This window comes from Alligator mississippiensis, chromosome 7 (assembly GCF_030867095.1).
Source record: "Alligator mississippiensis isolate rAllMis1 chromosome 7, rAllMis1, whole genome shotgun sequence".
NCBI classification, from domain to species: Eukaryota; Metazoa; Chordata; order Crocodylia; family Alligatoridae; genus Alligator; species Alligator mississippiensis.
This window is the reverse complement of record NC_081830.1, coordinates 80,188,005-80,213,484: the sequence shown is the minus strand read 5'-3', so window position 1 is coordinate 80,213,484 and position 25,480 is coordinate 80,188,005. Positions and strand designations below refer to the sequence as shown.

At 45.2% G+C, this 25,480-nt stretch overlaps 1 protein-coding gene across 1 annotated transcript; it reads left to right on the top strand.

The window, feature by feature from the left end:
- Positions 1–23,920, top strand: ZMAT3 (zinc finger matrin-type 3). Its single transcript, XM_006268160.4, has 7 exons — positions 1–184; positions 5,998–6,075; positions 7,950–8,281; positions 11,987–12,106; positions 14,485–14,651; positions 14,776–14,876; positions 18,703–23,920. The coding sequence occupies exons 3-7, from the start codon at positions 8,006–8,008 to the stop codon at positions 18,912–18,914; spliced, it is 876 nt and encodes a 291-aa protein (XP_006268222.1). The 5' UTR covers positions 1–184; positions 5,998–6,075; positions 7,950–8,005; the 3' UTR covers positions 18,915–23,920.
- Positions 23,921–25,480: the final 1,560 nt, after the last annotated feature.

Here is a 25,480-nt window from a genome sequence, read left to right as displayed (position 1 = left end):
TTCCTGCAGCTGTTTCCATCTGTGTCCGGTTGGACCGACTTTTCTGCCAGCCCCTCGCCTCCAGCGGCGAGCCGCCCGGCTCCAGTGTCCGGATCGCGGAGGGAGAAGGCGCAGACGCGAGCCGGGGGTGTGCGGGGCCGCGGGGCCGCGCAGACCCCTTCTCCGACCCCCTGCCGGGATTGCAGTAAGTGCATGACAGCGGTGGGAGCAGCCTGGACAGGGGCTTGCATGGGCAGCTCAGCTGTGCCAGGGGTGGGAGTGGGTGTCTCTGGTGCCCTGGCCCCTGCACTGGGCAGTCTGCAGGTTGCATGTGTGTTTCTTTACATGTGTTTGGTTTTTTGCATGTTAACCCCCCCCCCCCCCCAAAAAAAAAACAGGCATTTTTTTTACATGCAAAACCCCCATCGCCGCCTTGGATTCCCTTGAATTGCAGCCATTCCAAGGGAAGGGGTGCGCAGGATTTTCAATCAAATCCTCAGGCACGCAAACCTCCCATGAAGACATTTGGTAGAGTCAGGTTTTTGCACCGTTATTTCCAGTGCCGTTGTGATACAAGATGTAGCAAAACGCTCCCTTGCCTTTTGCCTTTAGGTGACCCCTTTCGTATCCGTGCCGTTTGTGAGCTCTGTCACCCAAGTTGCACGCGCTCCGTGTCTCCAGTTTGCTGCCTTGTGTTCAGTGGCGTACCTTTACAAAGACTTCACCTTTCAGGCATGGCCGCTGACCAAAGGTTCATTTATTGGGCAAGTCTCAGTGAAAAATGCTGTGTTCATTCTGGAGTGGTCAGCAATCCCTTGATTTCAGGATAATCTCGACTACGGTTAATTGATGGGTTTTGAGGTGATTTGAGAGTCATTTTGGAGTATGAGGGGATCGAAAGGAAATCAACTTGCTCCCTTATAAAACAAAAGATGGTGTTTTTTTGAAAAGCTCCATCCCTGGAACCGCTGGAAGCAGGTGAAATATGGTATAGATAATTGATTTGAACTTTGGACCGGTTTTAAAATTGCAGCCTGCATGCACACCACGCATTTCACAAAGGCTTTTCTTACCGTGCTTGCAAAATCCATGGCTGAGGAAGACCATGCTGCATGTACATGCTTGACTAGCTTAGTTGTTTCCAGTTTAGGGCCCAGCTTGTGCCTGGCATAGTTTTGAGCTGAATAAGGTATCGACAGTGGACACATGAACACCTCTTCCCATGTGGCTCACGCAAAGGCTAGGTACAACTGTGGTCCCTGCAGACTGTGCAGTGTCTACTGCTTAGATATTATCCCAGGGCCACTCCAAAAGGTGGAAAACATGTGGGCTCACTTGCCTAAATCCTTCTGTGCTCTTCTGAGCAGCGAGACCAGCACATAGTAGGAGGTATACTGCAGCCTGCAAGATGTGTAACAGTCGGCATGACAGTGAGACCCGGGGGGCATTCGGTCACAATGCCCCAGTCACGCTGGAGACCAGTAGCTCTGTCTCCTTCCCTAGGTTGGACCTAAAAGCACACCTGCCTGTTTTTAATAAGGTTGTGGACTGAATGAGACAGGGCCCAGCAGAAACACCTGCCACATTCATCACTCATCATGTAATACAAACATTTTACAACTCTTAACCTGTAGAGGAGGTGCACAGAAAACGACGCTTTTTTTAAGGTCTAGAGATGGGCTCTGTTGTGGCCCTGGTGGAGCGAATGTCCAGGACTCTCTAGACTGAAGACAATATTTGGGAGGTTCTTTTTCTTACATGTGTCTTTAAAACCAACTAACCAATAAGTAGGCCATAAGTGGGAGTACATTGTGTTCACATTTATATATTTATCTATTCATTTATATTTAAGGCATCTTTTATATTGCCAGACTGGTGTAAAGTGGATTCAGCATGAAGGAGAATCAAACCCATTATGATTGCAAAAGAGTAATACGAAAACTTTGCTGGCACATTCAGGTCACCTAAATGGGTATTTAATTTAGCTTTACAGGGCCAGATTATGAGACTGTTGATCGCAGTGACTAGTGCCCTGTTCCAAAAGCAATCCAACTAAAATTAATGGGAATACCTATAGAGTACAATATTATTTAGCATGAATAAGGATAGCAGAATCTGTGATTTTTGAACAGTGAATTTAAGGTAAGCTGTGCTACTGAGTAGAAAGAAATCGTGCAATACATGCGGTACACTTAAGATCCTTGCAGAGAGAAGAGAACTGATATAAAAAAGTCAAAGAGCATTATCGCACTGACTTGTACAGCTTAGTACTTTGCTGGGACAGAACAGGAGCACTGAGCTCTGGCTGGTACCGGGATATAGATTCACTAGGTGACTAGAACAATCCAGGGAGTAAGTATAAAAGAATAATAAAAAAAAATAGATGCTGCATGTATACCTAAGGCCCAGAGGGATTACTCATGTGAGTAACTACTCAGTAGTGTTGTTAGGGGGATCATACTCTGATTTTGAAATTGTTCAGGAAAAGTGTAGGGTAGTATAGTTTATTACTGAGAAACCGAATATGAACATGGAATTGAAGTATTGTGTAGTAAAGGGTACAAGCAGAAGGGAAGAAGTAAGGCTGTTTGTGCTCCTGACTTTGAGTGCTTATGTTCTCTTAACAGACTTGAAGATGCAAGAATATTAAAGCCTAGCCACTGGGCTGAGAAGGGGAAAATTATCAATAAATACTCTGATCTGTATGTTCTGAGAAAAAAAAAAACTTTATTCCTTGAGCAAAGCTTTCCTGAACAGAGGCTTCAAAGCATGATTGATTTTTGGGTTTTGCTGATTTGCACTGATATGGTTTCTTTTCATTTCCTAATATCAGGTCTGCTGCAGACATTTAGTACAATCTGATGTTGTATTAAGGCATTTTCAGAGACCTGGACTGGCATTGTTTCACCAACCTCATTTTAATGCTAAAATTGAGTTACTGATGGCTTCTACCCTCAATATGATAATATTAAAAAAGGCCAGTTTGGCAAACTAGTTCATTTTCAAATGTTATGTTGATTGAAAATAATGGATTCTGGGGGAAATCCTGGCCTAGTCAGTAGAAGTCTTGCCATGGACTTCTATGGATTTCCCTTCTAAATTTACCTCAGTGGGTCAGGATAGAAACAATTGTATGATAGACTTAATTTTTTAAAAGGTCTAAAGATTATTTGGGTCATTTTTGTTGGGTACGTCAGCCATCTCTTTGGTGCTTTGTCAGGTCATTCCTTTTCTCATTGCATTGCAGGCTACAGGGTTGGGGCTCCATGGTTTCTTGTGACCTTCATAAAGATGCTAGGTCGTAGCTCAACTTCTGGTGCTCTTGCTATGCCAGCACTATTCTCTGTGTATGGAGCCTACTCTAATGTAATGGTGATCTACAGGTGTTGGAACTGGTCTGTATTCATTCAATGTGAAAGCCAGCCAAGAATTTAATGTACAAATAATTTATGCAGGCATTAATCACTCAAGCTGGTGGTAGAAGATATTACTTGTCCTTGGTCTTAGTTCTCTGTGCGGATTCTGCCAGGTAAACTCTTTTGGATAGTGTGCAGTCAGTTTGGTTCAGATGGCTGTATCCAGTTGGCAGTTCCTTCAGTCACTTCAGGGACAGTTGAGGCCATAGACACCTGAACGTGTTAGCCTGTGAAAAGTAAATCCGTGGATATAAGAGGCAACTCCTAAGTGCAATGTCACCTGCCAAAATAGTGGCGCATTTACCCTTGGAAAAGTTAGGGCAATTTGCAGCCAAATGCAGCCTTTCAGTGCACAGTCTGCTCATTTGTGCACAGTTTCCACTGTATGATATGGTCCAGGTTCATGACCTGAGCTTGCCTCTTCGTTTACGTGTACATGGACATATTTGTGAGTGCAATAGTGTGGACCTAAAATACTCCCTCTCTGTCTTTTGGTTGAGAGAGACTCAGGCGGTAGGTTATTTTCAACCTGACTTCTGACATCCCTGTCCTTTGGGATACCCTGTGGCACAGAGCCTGTGATTATCACCTTTCTTCATCTTGGTGACTGTGCTGCCACCAATGGTCCTCAAAAGGGAAAGGTCCATGTTTTTAAGCCTTCCTTGAGAAGCCATTTCTTGACACTGACGTGCTTGTCAACTTCTGTCCAGTTTTCAAACCCTGCATATGGAGAATGATTGAGAAAGCTGTGGGTATTCAATTCAAGGAGGACTTGGGCTTAAGTGGCATCCTGCACGGTTCTCCTTTTGACCCTCCTGGAGTTGAGATTGTACTTGTTTAAGGTCATGAGTGACCTCCTGCCAATTGTAGACAAGGGTCATCTAGTTATTTGGTCAGGCTTGGTTTTTTTTTTTTTTAATAGCTTTCTGTCTGATGGACTTTAGACAACAAAGGAACATGGCTGGGATGTCTAGATCTGACATTATAGAAAATGAGGACTGGAAGGGACCTCAGGAGGTCCCGTCTAGTCCAACCCCCTGCTCAAAGCTGGACCTTTCCCAACTATATCATCCTAACCAAGGCTTTGTCTAGCTGGCTTTTAAAAACCTCCAAGGATGGAGAGTCCACAACTTCTCTGGGTAACCTGTTCCAGTGTTTTACTACCCTTCTAGCAAGACTTTTTTTCTAATATCTAACCTAAACTTCCCTGGCTGCAACTTGAGCCCATTGCTCCTTGTTCTGTCATCTGTCACCACTGAGAACAGTTGAACTCCATCCTTTTTGCTACAAAATCCCCTCTCAGTTTTCTCTTCTCCAGACTAAATAAGCCCAATTCCCTCAGCCTCTCCTCATAAGCCATGTGCCCCAGCCCCTAACCATTTTCATTGCCCTTCGCTGGACTCTCTCCAATTTGTCTACATCCAGTTATTGCTAAAAGAGTCGGTTTATGGTGATGATATAGGATCCGAAAGGTGGTGTCCCTCAAAGTTCTGTCTTGTCACCCATGTTGTACTGAGGCCAGATGTACATCTGCATCCCTATTTGCAATTTAGAAACCATCTGTTGCCCTGTAGACACCAGACTTTTCTGGCCCAGGGGTATGTTTGATGTATCTTGCCAGCTGGATGCATTAAAAAGTTTTTGTCATCAATCCTGGGAACATGGAGATATTGTTTCTGGGTAGAGTTCATCATGACAAGAAGTCTCAGTCTTGTTTAGGATTTGATTAGAAACAGGGAGTTGGCCATGCCCTCTTCATACCCACTTATGGGTGACTAACCTGACACACTGCATGGGATCAAAACTGCTTTCTCATTTGCGCTGCAGTTTGTACAGGTGACACCTTTATTCATCCCAGTGTAACCTCACATTAGCAAACCCTGCCCTTGTATCCTGGAAGCTCAGTTGGGCACTTCTCTCTTATAAGGCCTAACAGCAGAGATGGTTTACCATTTGCCAGTTGTGCAGTCCTTTACCGTACCTATATTTGAGGCTTCTTCCTTGGGCTTGATCTTAATAAAGGTCTGTGCTCAGACACCACCAACCCTGTTGAGATTTCCTCCATCCTATCTGAAGCTAAAAGGAATTAGTGTTTGTACTGTGGTGAGTCCTGGTGCAGAGAATTCACCATGTAATCCATTAGCTCATCTTTTAGCCGCTTTTAAGATCATTTCCTCCTTTGAGATTTAGAGCATACTCTGTCCTTTAGTTACTACTTTTCCCCCTGTTCCCTTTTTTCCCTCTTTATTTTCGGTCTTGTTCTCTCTCAATTTTGTTTCAGCTGTTAATTTTAATGAGGCTCTCTTCTGTTTTTATGATTATATTTGAATTTAACTTGAGCAACTGCTTTATTGCTCACACAGCACCTTGACGGGAGAAAATGGCTTTGAAAATAAAAGAAACTTCCCAAGGCTTGCATCTTTATTTTTGGCATGTTTTCAGAGTGTGCACGTGTGTGTGTGTGTGCGTGCCTTGTTGTAGCTTTCTTTATTTCTTATTTCTCTTACCAGAAATGCTCAGGAAACCCTAGAAATTTAATGCCTGCAATTTTTTATATTTTGAAAGTATTTTTGGCTCCAACTCTACAATTGCTTCCTCATAGATTCAGGGATCTGCTTATAACAAGCCACTTGCAGGACTGGGACGTGACTCTTCAATCAATACTAAAAGACTTGTAGAGGTAAGATTTTGAGCTGTGCCTAGTGATTTAGGAGCTTAATAGTTCCATTGATTTTTTTCAGTAAGACATGGACTCCTGAGAACTAAATTTTTTAAGGTATTTGGATGCCTCAAAAATACCTATAAGCAGGGTAGGTGCCTAATCCTATTGATTTTAATTGAAGTTAGGTACTTGATCAAGAAAGTGCTTTTGTAAGACCCAGTGGATGCCTGTCTGCGTCTCTGGCTGCCTGTACACATGCTTGTTCATGTTCTAATTAGAACGCATCAGAGCAGACTCAGTTAATCAGGTCTGTTCTGTATTCTAAGTGGAACAGCGTGGCCTCCCCGTTATGTGTATTAAAATAGCCATGGGGGTACTTTGTTTAAACCTCATCAAATTTAGGTTTGGATAAAGTATCCCATAACCATTTTTAAATGGGGAGACTTAATACACATGACGGTAAGCTGTTTTAATTAGACCAGCTGCCTGGGAATTGCCCTTCCCTCCCCCTCCCGACCTCCGAGCATGTGTATAAGCAGCCTATGGTACCAAAATGCCTTTAGAAAATCTGGGATCTGAAAGTCTGTTCTGGTTGCTAAGTTACTTTTGACAGTTTTACCTGAGGTATTGGCTATTTTCAAATGTAAACATGATTCATTGCATTTAAACTCCTTCTGCTTAAAGTATACGTCTGGCAACCAGGAATGTAATTTTAGCTTATAATTTGAAATAGGCCAGATATCAATTCCTGTTTATTGGCAAGTGGGCGCTAATATGTTCTTAACAAAAGTGTCTCTGCCTTGATTCATAATCATGTTATCGCTTTGCATTTCCTTAGTAATGTTCATCTCGAGGTTTGTAAATCCATGTTAGACATGATTTACAAACATTAATTAATTGAGCTTCTCTGAACTCCTTGTTGGAAATGTAAGGCGCTTCCTAAGAACTTGGATTAACTTTGAAATAAATTGAATAAGAATGAATATGGGGTAAGCTCCCAATACTAAAAAAAAACCCAACATTGATTATTGTATAGTTTCAGATAGCAAAGGTTATCCCATGTGACAGAGGCCATGCTGGGCAGAGATGCCAAGGAGATAAGTCAGCCCTTGTTCTAACCACTAGATAGCATTGATGTGATGCACTTTCATTTTCCTTTTGGGAAAAGTCCATTTTGAAATACTGTCTTAAAGCTGGTATTTATGAGAGCTCTGTTTTGTGTTCATTGTTCCCAACTTATACAATTGCTTCCAAACGAGGTTTGGTTTCATTCACAGGACATCCGGTAACAGCAGGTATTGTGACATACCTTTATTTCTTATGTGATGGCTCATTCTTAGACTGTGTGCTCCTCAGGGCAGGCCTGCCCCTTCTCAAACATCTGGAAATGGTTACTTTCCTGGGCCCCAAAATTACAATGGTTTGCATGTGGGAGCACTGTTTCAGTGAGCTCTGCACAAGTTCGCAGTGAGCTGCTGCACAAAAAATGGTGGGCTCCAGGCCCAATATAGTAACAGGCATATGGCACAAGGATATTTCCTTCTGGAAGCTGAAGCTTCATTTAGCTTATTGAGCAGATATTGCAAATTCTTAGGAGTCTCCTAAAATTTTCCGCAGGAGGCTCTAGCTTTGTTAACATCTAAGCCTCAGATTTCAATTAGTTTCTCTTGGCATGAAACAGATTTGGGACCAGACTTACTGATGAGCTATAGCAGCTTTGCATTGCTTCAGTGAAGCATAAAGGTTGTAAACCCAGGTGAAATAGGTTGATGGCTGCTATGCTTTGTGGAGGGACGGAAAGCAGCTGCTGTGATGGTGGTGAGGCTGGTGCCTGCTCATACACTTATTATGCTTATACTGCTTATTTGAGCATCTCCGTCTTTCTGGTTTAGATCTGAAGAAGACTCTTCGTCCTTCAGCTGTACTATGCTAGCGGTCCTCCTGGCCAATGGTTGTTTTGCAGCAGGCAGGACTGCCTCCTCATTCTCGTCCTGAGAAGCCTTCAGCTCTTCCTATGTCAGTGGCCACACGGCCAAGAGCCAGCTCGCCACTGTCCCCGCAGAAATCTCTTGGCCTGGGGCCCTCCTTGCAGCGCACACAAGAGGACGAGCTTACAAAGGCAGTGGAGCAGGATCCTGTGCTGGAGGAACTATGTAAGCCCCTGTGCTGCAAACTTTGCAATGTCACTTTGAATTCAGCCCAGCAAGCCCAGGCTCATTACCAGGTAAGAGAGCAAAAGGCAACAGCTAGCCAAATTGCTTGCTCCACGGGAAGCCTAGCAGCCTTTTCATGGGTGCATTGTGAACCCAGAGATCCAGCCTGCCAGAAATGGGGAGTCCTGTGCCAGATCAGAGTTGCCAGACATGGAGAGGGTGGGAGAAGGGGTACAGATCAAGACCCCTCTTTTGGTGTCCTTTCCAGAAGGGACATTGGATGATGGTTGTTGCAGCTCTACAGGGTTCAATGTGGAGCTGGGAAGCATTTTTTCCGCCTTGTTTGAAATTGAGGGTAGAGATGGTTAATCTTATGTAAAAATATTGCTTTCCAGTAAAATATTACATTTTGACCAAAACAACATTTCGTGTTGGGTCGAAATTTTTTGAGTGTTTTGCAGAAATACCAGGTAGGAAAACCTGAATTTTTTTTTTTTTTTTTTTTGACCAAAAAAATGATTTTCCAAACAGAAAAATATTTTGGATGTCATTTTTTTTCATCACAAAACCCAAACTATTTTAAGGGGGAATTGGAGAAAAAAAAAAAAAAAAAAAAGAAGAAGAAACTTCCTAGAAGCTTCTCTGGAAAAAAATACTTGGTATTTTTCAACTAAATACTTGGTCCAGAAGAGAGCCCACGTGCATGATCAGGGGGCAGGAGAACAGGCCTTATGATGAGAGGCTGAGAGCCATGGGACTCTTCAGCCTGGAAAAGTGCAGGCTCAGGGGAAACCTGGTGGCAGCCTATAAGTACATCAGGGGTGTGCATCAGGATCTGTGGGAACGCCTGTTCACCAGAGCTCCTCAAGGGGTGACAAGGTCAAACGGTCACAAACTTCTCCAAGACCATTTCAGGCTGGACATAAGGAAGAACTTCTTTACTGTCTGATCCCCCAAGGTCTGAAACGGACTGCTGCCGGAGGTGGTGCAAGCACCTACTCTGGACTCTTTTAAGAGACATTTGGACATTTATCTTGCTGGGATCCTTTGATCCCAGCTGACTTCCTACCCCTGGGGCAGGGGGCTGGACTCAATGATCTTCCGAGGTCCCTTCCAGCCCCTATGTCTATGAAATCTATGAACTTACTTTGCTGAAGTCACTGATTCTCAACATTTGTTGCTTAATAGACTTGAGGCACCACTTAATAGATTCAAGGCACTCCTCAGAAAATGCCAGCTCATCCGTTTCACTTATTTTTTGAGTACAGAAGGATAGTACAGTAGACCCATTCTTCTGTTGCAAGAACTCAGAAAGATCATAACAGGTCAGACTTTTTTTTTTTGCCACTGTGGATTCCTCTCTGAAACCTCTGTATTTATCTTGTTTGGATACTTAACAACACTACTTTGTGTGACACCCCATGGCACCCTTGAAGGGATCTCAAGGCCCCCCATGGTTAAGGCCTCGAAAAGATGAGCTATGAATGCAATTGTTTTAGGGAACTTCTGTGCTAAAGGAGATGTTTTGAATCATTTGCAGGATTGCCAATTCCAGATGCTTGGAAATCACATAGTAGGCTCTCAAAATCATGGGATTGTTTAAAAAATCCTGAGATTAAACAAAATACTATTTTTGTTATTTGTATTTGACTAATTTTTGAGCACTAACATTCATACTTTCAAGCTTTTCTCTGCAACCATAATGACTAAAAAGGTAAGACATTGGAAATAAAAGCTGCTTGATTACCAGCTAAATCATGGAATGGGGACTTTAGATAGAGCATCAAATATCCTGATACTTGCAATAAAACGTTGAATTAGTAATTGTGGCCCTGTTTCCACAACATAGTTTTGGGCTATGCAGGAAAATGATAGGCTTGTCCTCTTCTTTGGGGTAATAAGGACTGTAGAAAAGAACCATTATAGAAAAGTTATTTTTGCCTTAAATATACTTTCACCCCTGCTCCACTTAACATTCAGTTGAATCACATAGGGTGCATCCAGATGTGCATGGATGTTTGGTTGCCTGGGGACAAGTAGCAGTGTGCACCTTGCACCGCAGCTACTTGTCCCTGGGGAACGCCTGTGCCACGCATGCTTTGGCATGTGGCAAATTACCTCAGGTGGGGTAGAGGAGGCTGGGGCCAGCACTGGGCTGACCCCAGCAGCCTTATCTGGGGGCCTCCCGGGGCTGTAGCCACAGTGATCCTGCTGGGCAGAGCCTGGCCAGCAGCTGCAGTGCGGGTCCGGGTGGCCCGGCTCTGCACTTCAGCACATGCTGCCCAAGTGTGCACTGCTTCGTTTGTTTGGGGTTTTTTCCCGTGGTTTTTTTTTTCCTTCTGGATATCTAGAGGTCAAAAAAAAATCTGCAGGGGAAAAAAAAATGGAGCAGCTCGCACTCGGAGAGTATGCCCTTGCAGCGTGGAGAGCACTGGGCTGTGCTGTATGTGGCGCCGCAAATGTGCCACATACTGCATGACCTCGCTCATCTGGACGCGTCCTTAGATGTGTTGACCACTAAGTTCTTGGTAACTCCTACATCAAGTGAAATAACAACATCTTTCTCCTGGACCAAACGCAACCAAGCATATGACCTGATTCAGTTGAACGAATCTTGTCTGGGATCAGGACTCCTGTTACATAAACTGGAGTGTGTTAAATGGCAGCGAGTTTTTGGCTGGCTTGGATTGGCTGGCTTTTATACCCTGATGGACATTACCTTTGCTGTGGTTCATGGTATGGGTCACCACATTTCATCCTTTTTCTCGTGTTTCAGCCTGGTGAGAACATCCTCGTATGGAACAGTCCACCTCTGGCAGTTTCTAGACTTGATCATTTGAAGCTGATCATGGGGTTTGTCTGCTTGGGCATTACAGCTCATATAGACAACCTGAACTAGATTTAAACTGGGTAGCTTTGGTACTGTTGGTAGTGTTGCCATGGTTGCACAGAGCTCAGCATAGACTAATTGCTTGTGTATTGACTCGGCTTCTTGGGTGGATGCTGCAGCTTTCACTGAGTTGCCATATGGCTGTGGCTACATTGCTAACAGACCTAAGCTAATTTAAAGCAGCGACTAAAATGTGGACATACCCATAGTCTTGAATACTTTGCTCCTCCCATATCTATGTATCTGTATTATACACACACACTTTCTAGATGTATAGAGAAACCTCTCTCTCACTCTCTCACACACACACACACACACACACACACACACACACACACACACACACATATATAGAAGTGTGTATGTATATGAGAGAGGTTCCCAGTCCACTTATTTCAGATTTGTCAAAAGACCAGGATGAACTATTATCTTGTCTAATTGGCTCCCTCTTTTATTTCTTTGTTGTAAATGTGTGCTGCCCTGTGTTTAGTTTCAAGAGGTTGTAAATGTGCTATCAGTAGCCTGGTCATGCATTTTTGGAGTGTGTTTATAGTTTTTTTTTTTTTTTTTTAATAGAACATACACACACCTATGCGAAAAACAAAAGACAAAGGGATGTGTTAATAGGATTAGACTCAATACAGCCCTCTTACTGCATTAGCTTTATGAAAGGGATTTTAAGAAGGCGCCCAATCCGGCTACCTTTGTCAGAGACATTGAGCACCATCCTCTCAGCCCTTCTCAGGATCAGACCCTTTATTGAAGCTGTTATTGTCATGACAGCATTTACATTTCAGCTCCGTAATTCAGTCTCATGCTGCTTGATGCAGGTGGGACCAGAGTGGTTAATCACCCGCAGAGTGGTTAATTTGAGTTCTATTTCCAGGGGAAAAACCATAGTAAGAAACTTCGGAATTACTATGCTGCGAATAGTTGTCCAGCTTCTGCCAGAATGAGCAATTCAGTTGAGCCTGTCACACCTCAGATTGTCTCCCTTCCAGCTCAGGTAAGGCATGGGTTACATGTGCATTAACCTCTGTGAGAAGGGTACTTTGATATCACATCACAGGGCAGGGCAGGTAAGGGTGCTCTCGGGATGGTGCATGCCTGTGACTTCCCTTTAAGCAACTGATACCAACCCCTCCTGAATGCAGGGTACTGACCTCGGGGAAGCAGTGATCTAATTCTGAACGCTAAATCCCCCCGATTCCTGGGTAATTCACATGTGCTGTTCATTATGGCAGTTTAAAGCCCTGGATAAACACAGCAACGTTGTAACATTGGATTCCTGTGTGTCTGGGTGCCATCCTCTGGCTACATGGCAGGGGTGCGTGAAGCTTTAGTTGCTGATTCAATTTGGAAGAGATTTGGCCCAATTCAGTGGCTTAATCTCCAAATCGAATCAGGAGACCCGTTAATCTCTCCGAACTGAATCGGAAGCCTCCAATTTGATTTGGAGAGATTCAGTGATTCAGCCACAGGCAGCTTTTTTATGGTCCTCGAGGTACATAGAAAAAACATATAAAGCTGTCTCTGTGGCCGAATCGCTGATTCTCTGAATCAGAATTGAATCTTCAGATTCAGATTTGGCCAAATCGAATCGGGACTGTGATTTGAATCAAATCGCTGTTCTCCGAATCAGGCTGAATCTGAATCTAATACTGCCCACTTTGCACAGCCCTACTACATAGCTCTCTCTCATGCATCCAAGTGAATTGAGCCAAGATGCCTATGTAGAAAAGTTTAGTTTTCTACATCTAGCCATCTCCATGATGGTCAGCAGTCATCAAAGCTTCAGCCTTTAGCATCAAAAGTAGAGGCCTCTGCCACTCAAAGGAGAAGAGAAGGAACATTTGCCTGAACATAAGTAGCAGGTTATAACACCTGGGGCTATCCACTAGAGGGAGACCTGATCACATGCAAATAAAACCTCATCTGAAGCCTGCTGAAGTGGGTGCAAGTCTAGTTAACTTCAAAGGGCCTTAGATCTGCTCCATCCCTTGTACATTATGCGTTATACCACTTCTTGATTGCTGGGGTGCCTGGCTTTCCTAATTGGAGGAACTGTTTCACAGCAACAAGAAAGCCAAGCATGAGCCAGCTCATACCAAAGCATTCATATTGTATCATGAATGCTATGGGGTGATGGGTGTGTGTGTCTAACAGCACATATCAAAACAGAGGCTGAAAGAACCACACTTTAGAAAATGTGACACTGACAATGTGGCTGATTGAAGCATCTATTTGGGAAGCACCATGTTCTTAGTGACATCCAGAAGGTCACTGCCCCATCAGTCTGCAGTCTAAGTAGAAAGACCGTATGGCATCCAGTAGTGCACCAGGAGTTCATGTGCTGCTGTGGGGCTGGGCCATCCCTCCAGTTTTAGACCCCCCACTACAGAAAGGATGTGGACAAATTGGAGAGAGTCCAGTGGCGGGCAATGAAAACGGTTAGGGAACTGGGGAACAGGACTTCTGAGAAGGGGCTCAGGGAGCTGGGCTTATTTAGTCTAGAGAAGAGGAGACTGAAAGGGGTTTTAATAGCAGCCTTCAACTACCTAAAGGGCAGTTCCACAGAGGATGGAGCTGGACTGTTCTCAGTGGCGGCAGATGACAGAACAAGGAGCAATGGGCACAAGTTGCAGCAAGGGAAGTTTAGGTTGGATATTAGGAAAAACTTTCCCACTAGGAGGGTAGTAAAGCACGGGAACAGGTTACCCAGAGAGGTAGTGGAATCTCCATCCTTGGAGGTTTTTAAGACTCAGCTGGACAAAGCCTTGGCTGGGATGATCTATTTGGGGATGGTCCTGCTTTGAGCAGGGGGTTGGACTACATGACCCCCTGAGGTCCCCTTCTAACTCTAATTTGCTATGATTCTATGAAATCTGCCTACAGGTCTCCCGCTATCATGGGAAATTGGGAGAAGGGAAGTCAGATGTTTTGGCACCACTGTTCACTGCTTTCTCTGCAGCCTGAGAAGGGCTCTTAGGTGGATGAGGTGTGCTGGAAGTACAGAGTGCTGTAGGCATGAGGAGAAAGCTGCTTTACATTTTCAGCAGACCTCCGTCTGTGCTGTGAAATAACCTTTCTGTGCAGGGTGGGAAATCAGGAGCAGTTAAGGAAGCTGGAAGGGAGAGCAGGAAGTTATGGAGCCAGTATATTGGTGCAGGTTACCTTAGCTTTTAGGAGATCTGCAGACCCTCCACGGTTCCATGCTGGTGCCCTGGAATGATTTGGGGAGCAGTGTGTAGAGACCCTTGCTGGGTGCTAACCCTAGCTTTTCCTTTGGCTTGCTCGGTGAGGTCACCATTAGGGTCAGCATGGCCCTGTTATGTCAAAGCATAAGCCCTGTTCATACGATGCTCTCCCTTCCTTTGCTGCTAGATGGGCTCTTCTAAACCGGGCGGCCGAGTGATCCTGGCCACGGAGAACGATTACTGCAAGCTTTGCGATGCCTCTTTCAGTTCCCCGGCTGTGGCCCAGGCTCACTACCAAGGAAAGAATCATGCCAAGAGGCTGCGTCTGGCAGAAGCGCAGAATAACTCATTCTCGTAGGTATTGTTCAACCTCTACCTGAGGCTGGTCAGAACGTGTGTGGCTGTGACGTTGGCAGTCTCTGTTAATATATCGCAAAGAGATTTAAAACAGAGCTGCGTGTGTTTGTTTCGCCTTCAGGGAGACGTCAGATGTGGGCAAGCGGCGGGCACGGAAAGAAGGGAACGAGTATAAGATGATGCAGAATAGAAGAAATGTGTACACAGTTCAGAACAACACAGGTACCCCATGTGCACTTGCATCACAACTCGCATGACCACTACCAGAGAACGAATGCTGCCTGTACATGTACTGGCTGGCGTTCTAATTAGAACATGTTGGAGCAGACATGATTAATCTGCAGCGTCGCCACAGCATCATGTGCATAAACCCCTGTGTGTTTTAAAATGGCTGCAGGGGCACTTTAACTAAACCTTGTTGAATGAGGTTTAGATAAAGCATCCTCCAGCCATTTTTAAACACATGGAGGTTTAATACATGTGGCAGTGGGGCGTTTTAATTAAAGTAGCTGCCCGGGAACCACTAATTAACCCGTTTTACCCCCACCTCCTACCCCCAACCTCCGAGCATGTGTATAGGCAGCCATAGCTTTTTAGTCCCTCCTATATCCAGCTTCCACTTGTCCTTGTAGAGGAGGTTAGAGAGCCAGTCATGGTACTTTGATTCTGTACTGGTCTTGACCTCAGCATAAGGGACTACGCAGCAGTGGAGTAGTAGAGCTACACACAACTATGATGTCCCAGAATACCCCCAGCCCATCTCTTCCTCCGCTGGAGTGCTCTCAATGCTGATACCAGGGTGCAGGCAGCAAGCGTGGGAGCTGTCTGGGAAGCTCTCAGTTGGTCAGCTACAGCCAGCATCCAGCTTTTTCATATAACCTGAGAGATGCAACAGTGCCAGGCTGGTTTGGGAGATCTGGTCCACTGTCTATTAAGCACTTGGAAGGTTTAAGGGGAAAGTCGGTGTATAATCCTATTATCAAAACACAGACCAGATGATCTCACTCAAGTAAGGCTACCAACTGGCCTCAGTAAATGAGGACTAATAGAAGACTGAGAGCTAGCTTGACCTGATCCTCTTGGGTTTGAATTGCAGGTTCTCTGCCTACAAACACGTCCCTGCTCATGTACCTCTGATGCAGCATGTTATCTAGTTCCCTTGGGATTATTGTGGATGATTGTCTCTCTGAAAAAATGACTCTTGGGGTGGGTCTAGGGGTGTGAAGGCAGGGAGCAGTGGAGACCATCCCCTTTCGTCTACGTATCTCTGCAGGTATGAATTTCTTCTGGGTCCACTGTGTGGCTTCTGCTTCTACCAGTGCTGCTTAGGGAAGAGAAGCCAGTAGAGGCCTTGGCTGGTCAAGCAGGCAGATATTAAGGGACCCTTCCTGTGGACCCCCAAGTTTCTCTGGTGGTGAAGGAAAAGACTTCTAGGACTCTTTGGCTGACAGGCCTTTGTCAGGGAAAATTATGTGGAGGACTTCCATGAAATTTCCCTTTGATCCTTGTTTCTCACTGCAGGGCAGGCAGCCTCTGGAAGAACTGTCAGGCCCATGGGTTATGCATAGGAATGCATTAGAATAGTGTTTCTCAACCCATGGGTTGCAACCCAAAAGTGGGTCACAAGAGCATTGTAAAGGGTCATGGGGAGGTCCCAGGGAATTGCAGCCTGCACAGGAAAACTGTGCAACACTGGCAGCCTGGATGGAGCCAGCATGTAGCTGGGAGCTTGGTGAGCGTGCAGTGTTGTGAGAGCAGCCCCAGGATTTGGAGAGGGAAGGGTCCGGATGCAGCAGCCAGAGGAGTGGGGAGAGAGAGAGAGACTGTGTGGGCCAGGGTCAGGGGGTTGTGGGTCATGGATAGTGGCAAGCTGATAATTATGCTAATGGGTCCCAGTGTGAAAAAAGGTTGAGAACCACTGCATTAGAAAGACGGGCTCAGTGGGTCCATGTGCCTAGGTCTAGGGATAGTGTCAAAAAAGTCAAAGGCCTGTGCAAGAAAGACAGCGAGCCCTCCAGTCCAGCATAGCTAAGGCACCTCATTTTCTGTAGCCAGTGGCACACAAGGGAGGGGTGCGGATAGCATCACATCTGGCTGCTTTTTTTCCACAGCCCCAGTGACACGGGTTATGCATTTCCAGCTGGATCTACTTTGGAGGGGAGTTCAGCATTGAGTGCCAAGCACGGCTGAGATCTCTGGACTGGTGGAAAACACTGCTGCCCTTTAAGTCCCCAGGAAGCGTAGGAGGGGTGCAGACCAAACTGGAATACCCCATCTGTATTATTGTAACAGCAGTGGCTGAGCAGGCAGCCATTCTCAGCCTAGGGTGGAACAGAGGGTTGCAGTCACTGCTCCCGCAGCAGAGTCTTCTGCCTTCTCTCAGCCCTTTTACCTGAGCTCTGGGCAGACGGGGCTGCTCTCAGGGGGGATGGGAGGGAATTCACAAAGGAAAAGTGAATCACAGTGTGGAGGCTTTGTCTAGCTCTCATGGACTCCACCTGTCTGCTTGGTTTTGCTCCTCTTAGCAGGTGAAGTTGTCAGGTTTGTCAGCCTGTTCCTGAGTTCAGTTTCTCAGTTAGTAACTTAATTTGCCATCTGCCCTGCTCTGTTGCTGCTTTAAGGGATGGCAATCTTGTGCCCTCTTTTCTTGGCAAGGGGCCCAGCTTTTTGACTCCTGCGGTACCACATCAACCTGCAATGATGCTCACACTGCCTAGTATGATAAAGGCTAGCCAGCCTCCAAGGCCATCTGTGCCTAAAGTCACTTTCTCAGGTGTATCAGAGATGGATTTTGCCACCCTCTGAGCACAAACCCAGAACAGAGAAGGGTTGTTTTCTTGCTTTGGTGATGCAGAAGAGCACTTAGATGTCATGTAAAATCCTTTATAAAGAACTTTTGATCTAGGAACAGGGAGAGACGCTAAGCTGAGCTGGGGCTACTTTGCCCGACCATCTATGTCCCCAGAAGTTCTCCCAGTTCAAAGGAGCCTGCACCTAGTGCCGAGATAGCCTTGACAGTGATGCAGAAACATCTAGGGCAGCATTTCTCAACCCATGGGTCATCACCCAAAGGCAGGTCACAAGATATATGAAAGGGTCGTGAGCAAACTTTAAAAAGAAGGATTCCTATAGCTGCTTGAGTTTGTCCCTGGACCCTGCCCAAACAAGGCCAGAGTCAGCCCCTTAGTCTTGTCTCGGATCATTTAGAGTAGTGTGTGGCCCAAGTTTTTTGTGTTTTCATTGCTGTTTATCACGTAAAAAGCACTCATTAGCTCAAACATATTCCCCTGGTATGGCGTAGCTTAATCTGATCTTTTTGGAATGATGTTGGTTAACGAGAGAATACCTTTTTTTTTAATAATTCCTTGTAATATCTTCTTATCCTAATTACTTTTAATTAAGAAATCGGGAGGTGACTCTGATCAGAAAGCTGCCTCCACTGCTGAAATGGGCTTCAGTGATGCAGGATGTTTTGCAGAGTCCTCAGTGACTTAGGCACTTGAATCCCATTTCCAAAAGTGACCTAGGTGCTTAGGAGCCTGGGCCCCATTGACTTAAATAGGAGTTAGGCACCCAGCCATCAAAAAGATCCTCAGGTACCTTTGTAAAGCCCATCCTGAGCAGTTAATCACTTCTGAAAATGGGCTTTTAGCTCTTAAGTCATTTAAAGCTGCTGGATAGCTTTTACCCAGAGTTGCTTTTGAGCATTTTGCCCATAATACTTAGCTCCTGTCTGCATTGCCTCTGTGCTGCACCTAGGAGTGTTGCCAAGAAGCCCACCTGCCCTCGTGTGCCAAACCCTAGAAATGAGGCCGTGTAGCTGCATTGAGTGTATGGCAATAAGCTACAGGGTAGGAGTGGGCACTCATGGCAGCTTGAATGCATCTGTGTTGCCTCGTTCTGGGCTTGCCCTGTGCAGAACAGGAGTGAGGAGGCAAGGCCCGCTTCATGGTGGCGCTCCCAGGTGTGGCACAGAAGCAGCGCCAACAGGCCCTGTGAAATGCAAGCCCCCCTCGCTCGGAGATGAACGGACTCTTTGTCTCTGCAGGTCCCTACTTCAACCCCCGTTCGCGCCAGCGCATCCCTCGTGACCTCGCCATGTGCGTCACCCCGAGCGGCCAGTTCTACTGCTCCATGTGTAACGCGGGGGCCAGCGAGGAGATGGAGTTCCGGCAACATTTAGAAAGCAAACAGCACAAAAGCAAGGTGTCGGAGCAGCGGTATAGGAGCGAGATGGAGAACCTTGGCTACGTACAGTGACATGCCGGCCCCGGCAGTAGTTTGCAGATAGAGCAGCTTGTCTCACCTGCTGTTTGCCACATGCCCTGCTTTGTGCTCCATTTGATAGGAGTCTGCTCTCTAGCTGTACATGTAACACCTGCAAACGTAATGGTATGGTTAGGTTTCTTTTATATCCTAGTTGGCAGGAGTGTGCTCTGCAGGACACCAAGTGTTTTTAATGTTCGTTTGCTAGTTCTCTAAGGCTCTTTGTTGCATTGAGAGGGGGACAGGGACCCCTGTTTTCCTCAGCGCCCTTTTGCATGAGTGTGCAAAGCCCAAGAAACACTAGATCTGCTGTGGTTCTCCCACGTGGGCAGGGCAGGTGAGAAGGCTGCACCCTTTGTCACGTGCCTGGAGTTGTGCACCACAGCATTTCTCAACAGTAAGTGGTTCCTGGACAGCTTGGAGGTGAGGCAGTAAAGGGGCCTGCAGATGTGTGCCCTAGCTGGGTTCCTTATCTAAAATTCCCTGTGAAGGGAAGTGTAAGAGGCTGCTGCCCCTGGTATAGCTTACAGCATGTTCTTATTGCACTCTGCTCTTGCAGGGGCTGTCAAGAGGTGGTGCATACTGTACATTATTTGAAGGGGTGGGTTTTGTTTGCCTCACCCTCATGTACGCCAGTTAGACCTCAGAGCTACTAAGGATTTTACTCTCGGATTTGAAATAGGAGAGTAGTTGATCTGCCACATCAACAGAGATTTTTCTGTCATCGGCCAGCTACCATTGAGGAAGGATTCAGGTCTTCTGTTGGTGATAGACTTTGCCATGCAGGAGCCACTGGGTTCATTTATGCTCCTGCATGAAAATCACCCACAAGAGGAGGTGGGGGTTGGGGCCCAGAAAGCAACAGAAGCTAATCAGAAAAGAGTTTATCTAATTAGACGGAGTGACACTTCCTGTGCAAAGAGTTTGCTGCTCTGGCCCCACATAGGGCAGCAGTAGAGGGTGCAATGGAAATGGTTTGGGGAGTAGCCATGGGCCCCGTACATCTTACTGGATTGATGTAGAGGCTGAAAGGTGGAGAAGAGAGCATTAGCTGCAGACAGCCAGGTTATCAATAGCTAAATTTTCTGGAGTTTGGAGAATAGATTTCAGCTGCTTCTAGTTGTTCACTGACATTAAACCTGAGTGACGTTATACAGTTGACATGAAATTCACCTCTGGAGTGGAACTACTTGTGTTGGGCATACTTTTCTCTTTCTCCCACCCCCAATGTCAGACTTGGCTTTCCTTTGTCTTTCTTTCCTGTGAACATCAACACCTTCAGATTTGCCTACGTTTGAAAGTTAATTCAGAATAAGGCAGAATGTCAATTCACAGCCGTTCCTGAGCTAGCTCCATGTTTGACGGCTCTTATTTGGGAACAAGAGTATCTGCACATGCTGTTAATCAGCAGTGGTTAATTGTGAATGACTCTCTTGTGTAGGCAAGCCAAGAAAGGCTTTTATTTTAAATTTTAGTAGTACTGGGGAAGGTATAATGAAGGTTATACCTGTGCCAGGCTGCCATTCTCTTCCCTGATTCTTGTGTTGAATTTGCTTATGCCAGTCATGTTTTATAGCATTCATAAAAGACAGACTGCATTGGTTCCAGGGTCAGCACGTACTGCACATATTTTGCTGTTTTGAGTCTGATTCAGAGCTGCACCACTCCTTTCATTTGAGTGGCAGGGGCCATGGAGGGTGTGAAGGGGACCTCATACCTTGCTCTCTGCTCCTAGAAGGCAGTAGGTCAAATTCAAACCTGATGTAATTCCATTGACTTCAGTGAAACTTCACCAGGGATGAGTATGGCTCACTGCGCACCATGTTGCAAACAGCCTTTTTTGTCATCAGCCTTATCTGTTTCTTGTTGCCTGCATTCTGGCAGACAGTTATAGCTTTAAAAACAGAGTGTTTCTGTACATCTGTTTTGTTCACAACACAAAAGCTTATAGCACTTGCACACTCGGAAGTAAAAGCTGTCCCCTTAGAAGCTGAGGAACACGCCAACTACATTGGCATCTTGTATGCGACTATACTCCATGAGGAGGAGAATCAAAGTGGCCATCTCCTGTTCCTTTCTGATTAATGTTATAATGTGGTAACGGATTTCCTTGTGTACAGGGCCTGCCCCTGGTCCTCTCTGCTAAGCCGCAGTAAGTAGATTTTGCACAGGGGACCTTGCTGGAGCGGGAGAGGACAGGATCCCAGGAATCGGAGCACAGAGCTGCTTTTGCAGCACATGCATCTACTCTCCCTGTGCTTGTGACTAGGCCCCTGTCATGCCCTGTTCCCAACCTTTTTCAGAGAAAGCAACTCCCTTGGGTGACCTCTTTTCAACCTTATTCCATATGGTGACACCAAGGCTTCACCCCTATGCGAGGGTGTTGGGCAGTAGATAAAATTTAACCCTGTTGCCTCCGCACAACAATTGCTGCACTGTGGTGAACTGCCCATTTACTGTAGATGAAAGCACAGTATTTCCATTAGGCTGCAATGCTTCATAAAGTGAGAGTGGTGGAAGCCCTGTGTTGGTATGTTGTCTAGCCCAGAGCTTGGGGCCAAAGAGGAATTTTTTCTTATAAGATATTGTCTAGTTTCAAATGTTCACTACCTCCTTGGGAGTTTTCCCTTCTAGCCCAAATCCCATCAGTTCCCTTACATCCATCCAGTTTTCTGTATCGGGACACAGGAATGAGTGTTGTGATCCTGAGAAGTCCAACACGAGGGGCTTTGCCCCTACCTTTCTTCTGCCCCTGCTGCTCCCTTGTGTGATGTAGGGACTGGGACTCAGCAACAGCAGCAGGCATGACACGCCTCCCAGGCAGGAAGCAAGGCAGCCCTAACTGGGAGGAAGTGAGACATACTGGGACGCTCTTGTTCTCTGCAAGGGTCCTGATGTGGCCTTTCCCAGAAGCAACCAAAGACTGCCTCCCCAACTACAGCACCCCATAGTGGTTCCCCCTTAACCCAGAAAATGGCTAATCACAAATGTATAAAACACTCCCACCTTTCTAATAGATTAAGAGTTGAAACCAGCCCAAAACAGGTCGGATTCTGACTATATTTTATTAAACTAATTGTGTCTATAGGGATTCAGAATGCTTGAGGGGAAACTCATCCTGGTGTAGCTACATTCACAAACGGGCAGAGCCTGAAAGTAAAATTACAGGCATGGTACCTTGTAGACCCCTGCAAAACTTTGATTAGTTTATTTCTTGGGTTAACTCCCCCACCCCCCCAACAATAAGGACTTTTGTGAAGCTGTCACATTGGCCAGTAGATTAACGACCTTTGCTGCTAAGAAAAAGTAATCAGTGTGTTTGTATTTATTTTCCTATGCTGACCACTAGCAGTCTTGTGGCTATATACGGCTTTATCCTATGGGTTGTTTTTGTTTAACTAGAAAGATCTACATCGCACTTTGCTCTTGAATCAGAATAAGTATTTATTATATCTGTGAACATGTTTCCTCCCATTCCCTCCCCACATATTTATTTTTTCCCCCTTGACACACAAAATAAAACCAATCCTTTGTTTTCACGTCAAAATTTGGGATTTGCCTTCAGCTCATCCTTAAATCTTCAGTTCACTGATACTTTAAACACATACATGGATTTCATACCAGTTATGAACATTTATTTTAAGGCAAGGACACCAATACATGGGATCCATACAATTTATTTGGAATAAGAAAGAGGTACTATTTTGTTTGTGTAAAGCATTAGATATTAAATTGCATTATGTATTAACAAGCAAATGTATTATCTTTATCACTTGATATGGGGTCTGTATGGCTGACAGTAACCTTACTGACAATCTGAAGTAGCCTTCTAACTTTGGGGGAGTTACTCTGGGATTATACCCAGGTTAACACGAGTAACATTTTCTCCACAAGGTTTTATTTTTGTATTACATGCACACTATAGGGCATTATATGCAGATGTGATTCCTAAGCACTGATGTATATTTTGGCTTACTCACATACGCTTGATAACATGCAAGAAATCCTGCAGTCATACTACTCAGGCAAAACTCCTGTTGATTGAAAGGGAATGTTACCTAAGTAAGAATGAATGACGTGTCTCTTCTTAATATATCATATCAGCTGTTTCCAGACAAAGCAGGCTGCTAACTACCATGTCTGTCAATCCTACCTTTGATTACAACTCTCTATGCTGGTTTTGCTTTGTTGAGAATGTTTCCTTTGCTCAGTAAGTACTTGGTCCTACTCCAATTCAGACTGGTGGGGAAGATCTCACGGACTTCAGTGGAGCAAAATCAAGACCTGCGACATTTCAGGAATTCTTTCGTGCTGATGTCTTGTCATATATATGTTTTTTTATGTTTGTAAATACAAGGATGCTCTGGATGAGGAAGATATATCTATGAATGTTCAAGAGGGCTCCAGAAGGAGCTATTATGACAACTGGCAAAGTCCATGCGTTCCTAGGAATAAATTAGCATAGAGGATTGAACAATCCTGGACTCAATCCAGCTCTCATTAAAGTTGATGTCTAAACTCCCTTTGGCTTCTCTGGGTCAGGGTTGAGTGTGGTCTGCATAAAATTGGAAGTAAAAATAAAATCTGCTTTCAGATAATATGGGGTTAGACATTAGCCTCAGGAATCCTTTTTCTGGCTATGAGAAAAAAACCATGGAGTTTTTATGTATGGAATACATATATGTATCTGTATATGGAATAAGACATATGCAGTGAAAGGCAGAATTACAGACGTTTCAGAGATGAAACACAAAATACTGTTTGTGGATAGATAATCTGTTTTCAGTCCATGCTGAAAGAGGAATTGATTAAGTTTGCTTCCTGCATCTGTCTAGCGGCATCATTTGCAAATGCTTTGAATGTACTTCATCTAGAGCCTTCTTGTCAGATTGGTTTTGTACATTTGTCCTTCTTTTTTTTTTATTGTACTAAATCCCGCAAGGGAATAGTCAATGGAAATGAACCTTTTCTTCACTACACAATAAATCATCTTGCTCTCACCATTCTGCCACTTCGGTATTTTGCTTTTGCTATTGTGGGTAAGGAGGCTAAAATGTGCATGCCTCTAAACGGGTTTCAGCCTAGCAGAGGAATTACAAGTGATTGAGACTGTCTAATTTGTGCACATCAAAGGCCTGATTATGTATGGCACTGATTCCCTTCTGATGGATGCTGAATGGTTTTGTCTGCTACTGAGGTTTGGGTCTGTCTTGGGTCCTCCCATCCAGCCTCTTTGGCTTCAGAAGCTGTTGATGGTGTTCAGTATCTTACAGGATGCTGTTGGCTTAAAAATGGCATTTAAAGGCCTGTTTTGGGGGAATTGGCTTATAGGTATAGATATATGTATTATATGGGGTCAAGATGAGCAGCAGGGGTTATATGGATTTCTAAAGAGCTTGGGAGACGGACACGTATCTTCTCATGGCTCTGAAAGCAGATGGGCTGTCTAGCACAACAAGGCCAACGGATGGACGCAGCCTGAGAATCGAGGGGGGCATGCCATAACACGAGGTCACAGCCTTCAAGGCAGATGGATTGTTTAATGTGACAAGGACACAGTTCATGTTATGGGACAGGATGGTACATACTTTTTTGGTTCCCAGGCTCTAAGTGACACCAGCTACAAGACCAAATTAGGAGAAGGCCTGGAAGGCTATGTGGATGTGTGACCACAGAGAGACGGCCAACCAAAGAGACCCACAGATGAAGAGTCATCAGGGGTCATCAATGGGGATGGAGAATACCAAAGCAGATTTGAGATTAACAAACGGTCCCACCTGTCCCTCCTTCTCTTCCTCCCCGTTCCTCCCTTTGTCCCATCCCTCCCTGTCCCTCCTCCCTGAGAGGGGTCCCCATCCCTGTTCCCTGGGAAGGTTACCCGAGGCCACAATGGACAGAGGGCATACCAGCAGCCTGTCTTATGCACCCCACTGGAGGGGAGGCTGTGGGCCTCGGCATCCCAAATCTAGACTGCTGACACTTAAGAGAGAGAGCCTCGGAGTGGAGCCTACATCCTGATCAGATGTACTTTAATGACAGCCCTAGAATTGGGGCTGGGTTCCTAAAATCCAGTGTCAACAGACGGGAGCCAAAATTATTGGGAAAACCTTTACATCCCAATGTGCCTTCCCTGAGATTGGACATTGCATGCTTATTCTCATCTCCCAGCTGAACAAAGGTGGAGTGGAATATTGCGTGGCGATTAAGCCTTTGAAATGGTTATTAAAATGCTGGGATATGCTAGTCCTGATTTATACATATGTCTTTTTTTACCATGATATAGACCTTCAGAAAGACTGATTCTAGCCTCATAAGCACCACTTTATATGTATATCTGAGTTTCCTAAACCAAGAGTATAAAGTTAAGTTCATGCTTACACTATTTCCTAAATAGGAAAGATTTCCTGCTTAAAGTGCAAGGTCCTTCCATGGCAGCCTCAATCAGGCCCTTGAAAAGTGTAACAAGGTGTTAGGAGAAATACAATAAGTTGCAGGCCTCTGCTCTCAGTTTGAAGGCACCATACTCACAACTACCTCCCTAGCTTTTATTCTCAGAGGTG

What these genes read in the sequence shown, in the direction of transcription:
- ZMAT3 (XM_006268160.4), top strand. Translation starts at nt 8,006, where the DNA reads ATGGTTGTTTTGCAGCAGGCAGGACTGCCTCCTCATTCTCGTCCTGAG. An exon ending in TTGTCTCCCTTCCAGCTCAG is followed by an intron (nt 12,107 to 14,484) that starts GTAAGGCATGGG and finishes CTTTGCTGCTAG; the next exon opens with ATGGGCTCTTCTAAACCGGG. An exon ending in CACAGTTCAGAACAACACAG is followed by an intron (nt 14,877 to 18,702) that starts GTACCCCATGTG and finishes TTGTCTCTGCAG; the next exon opens with GTCCCTACTTCAACCCCCGT.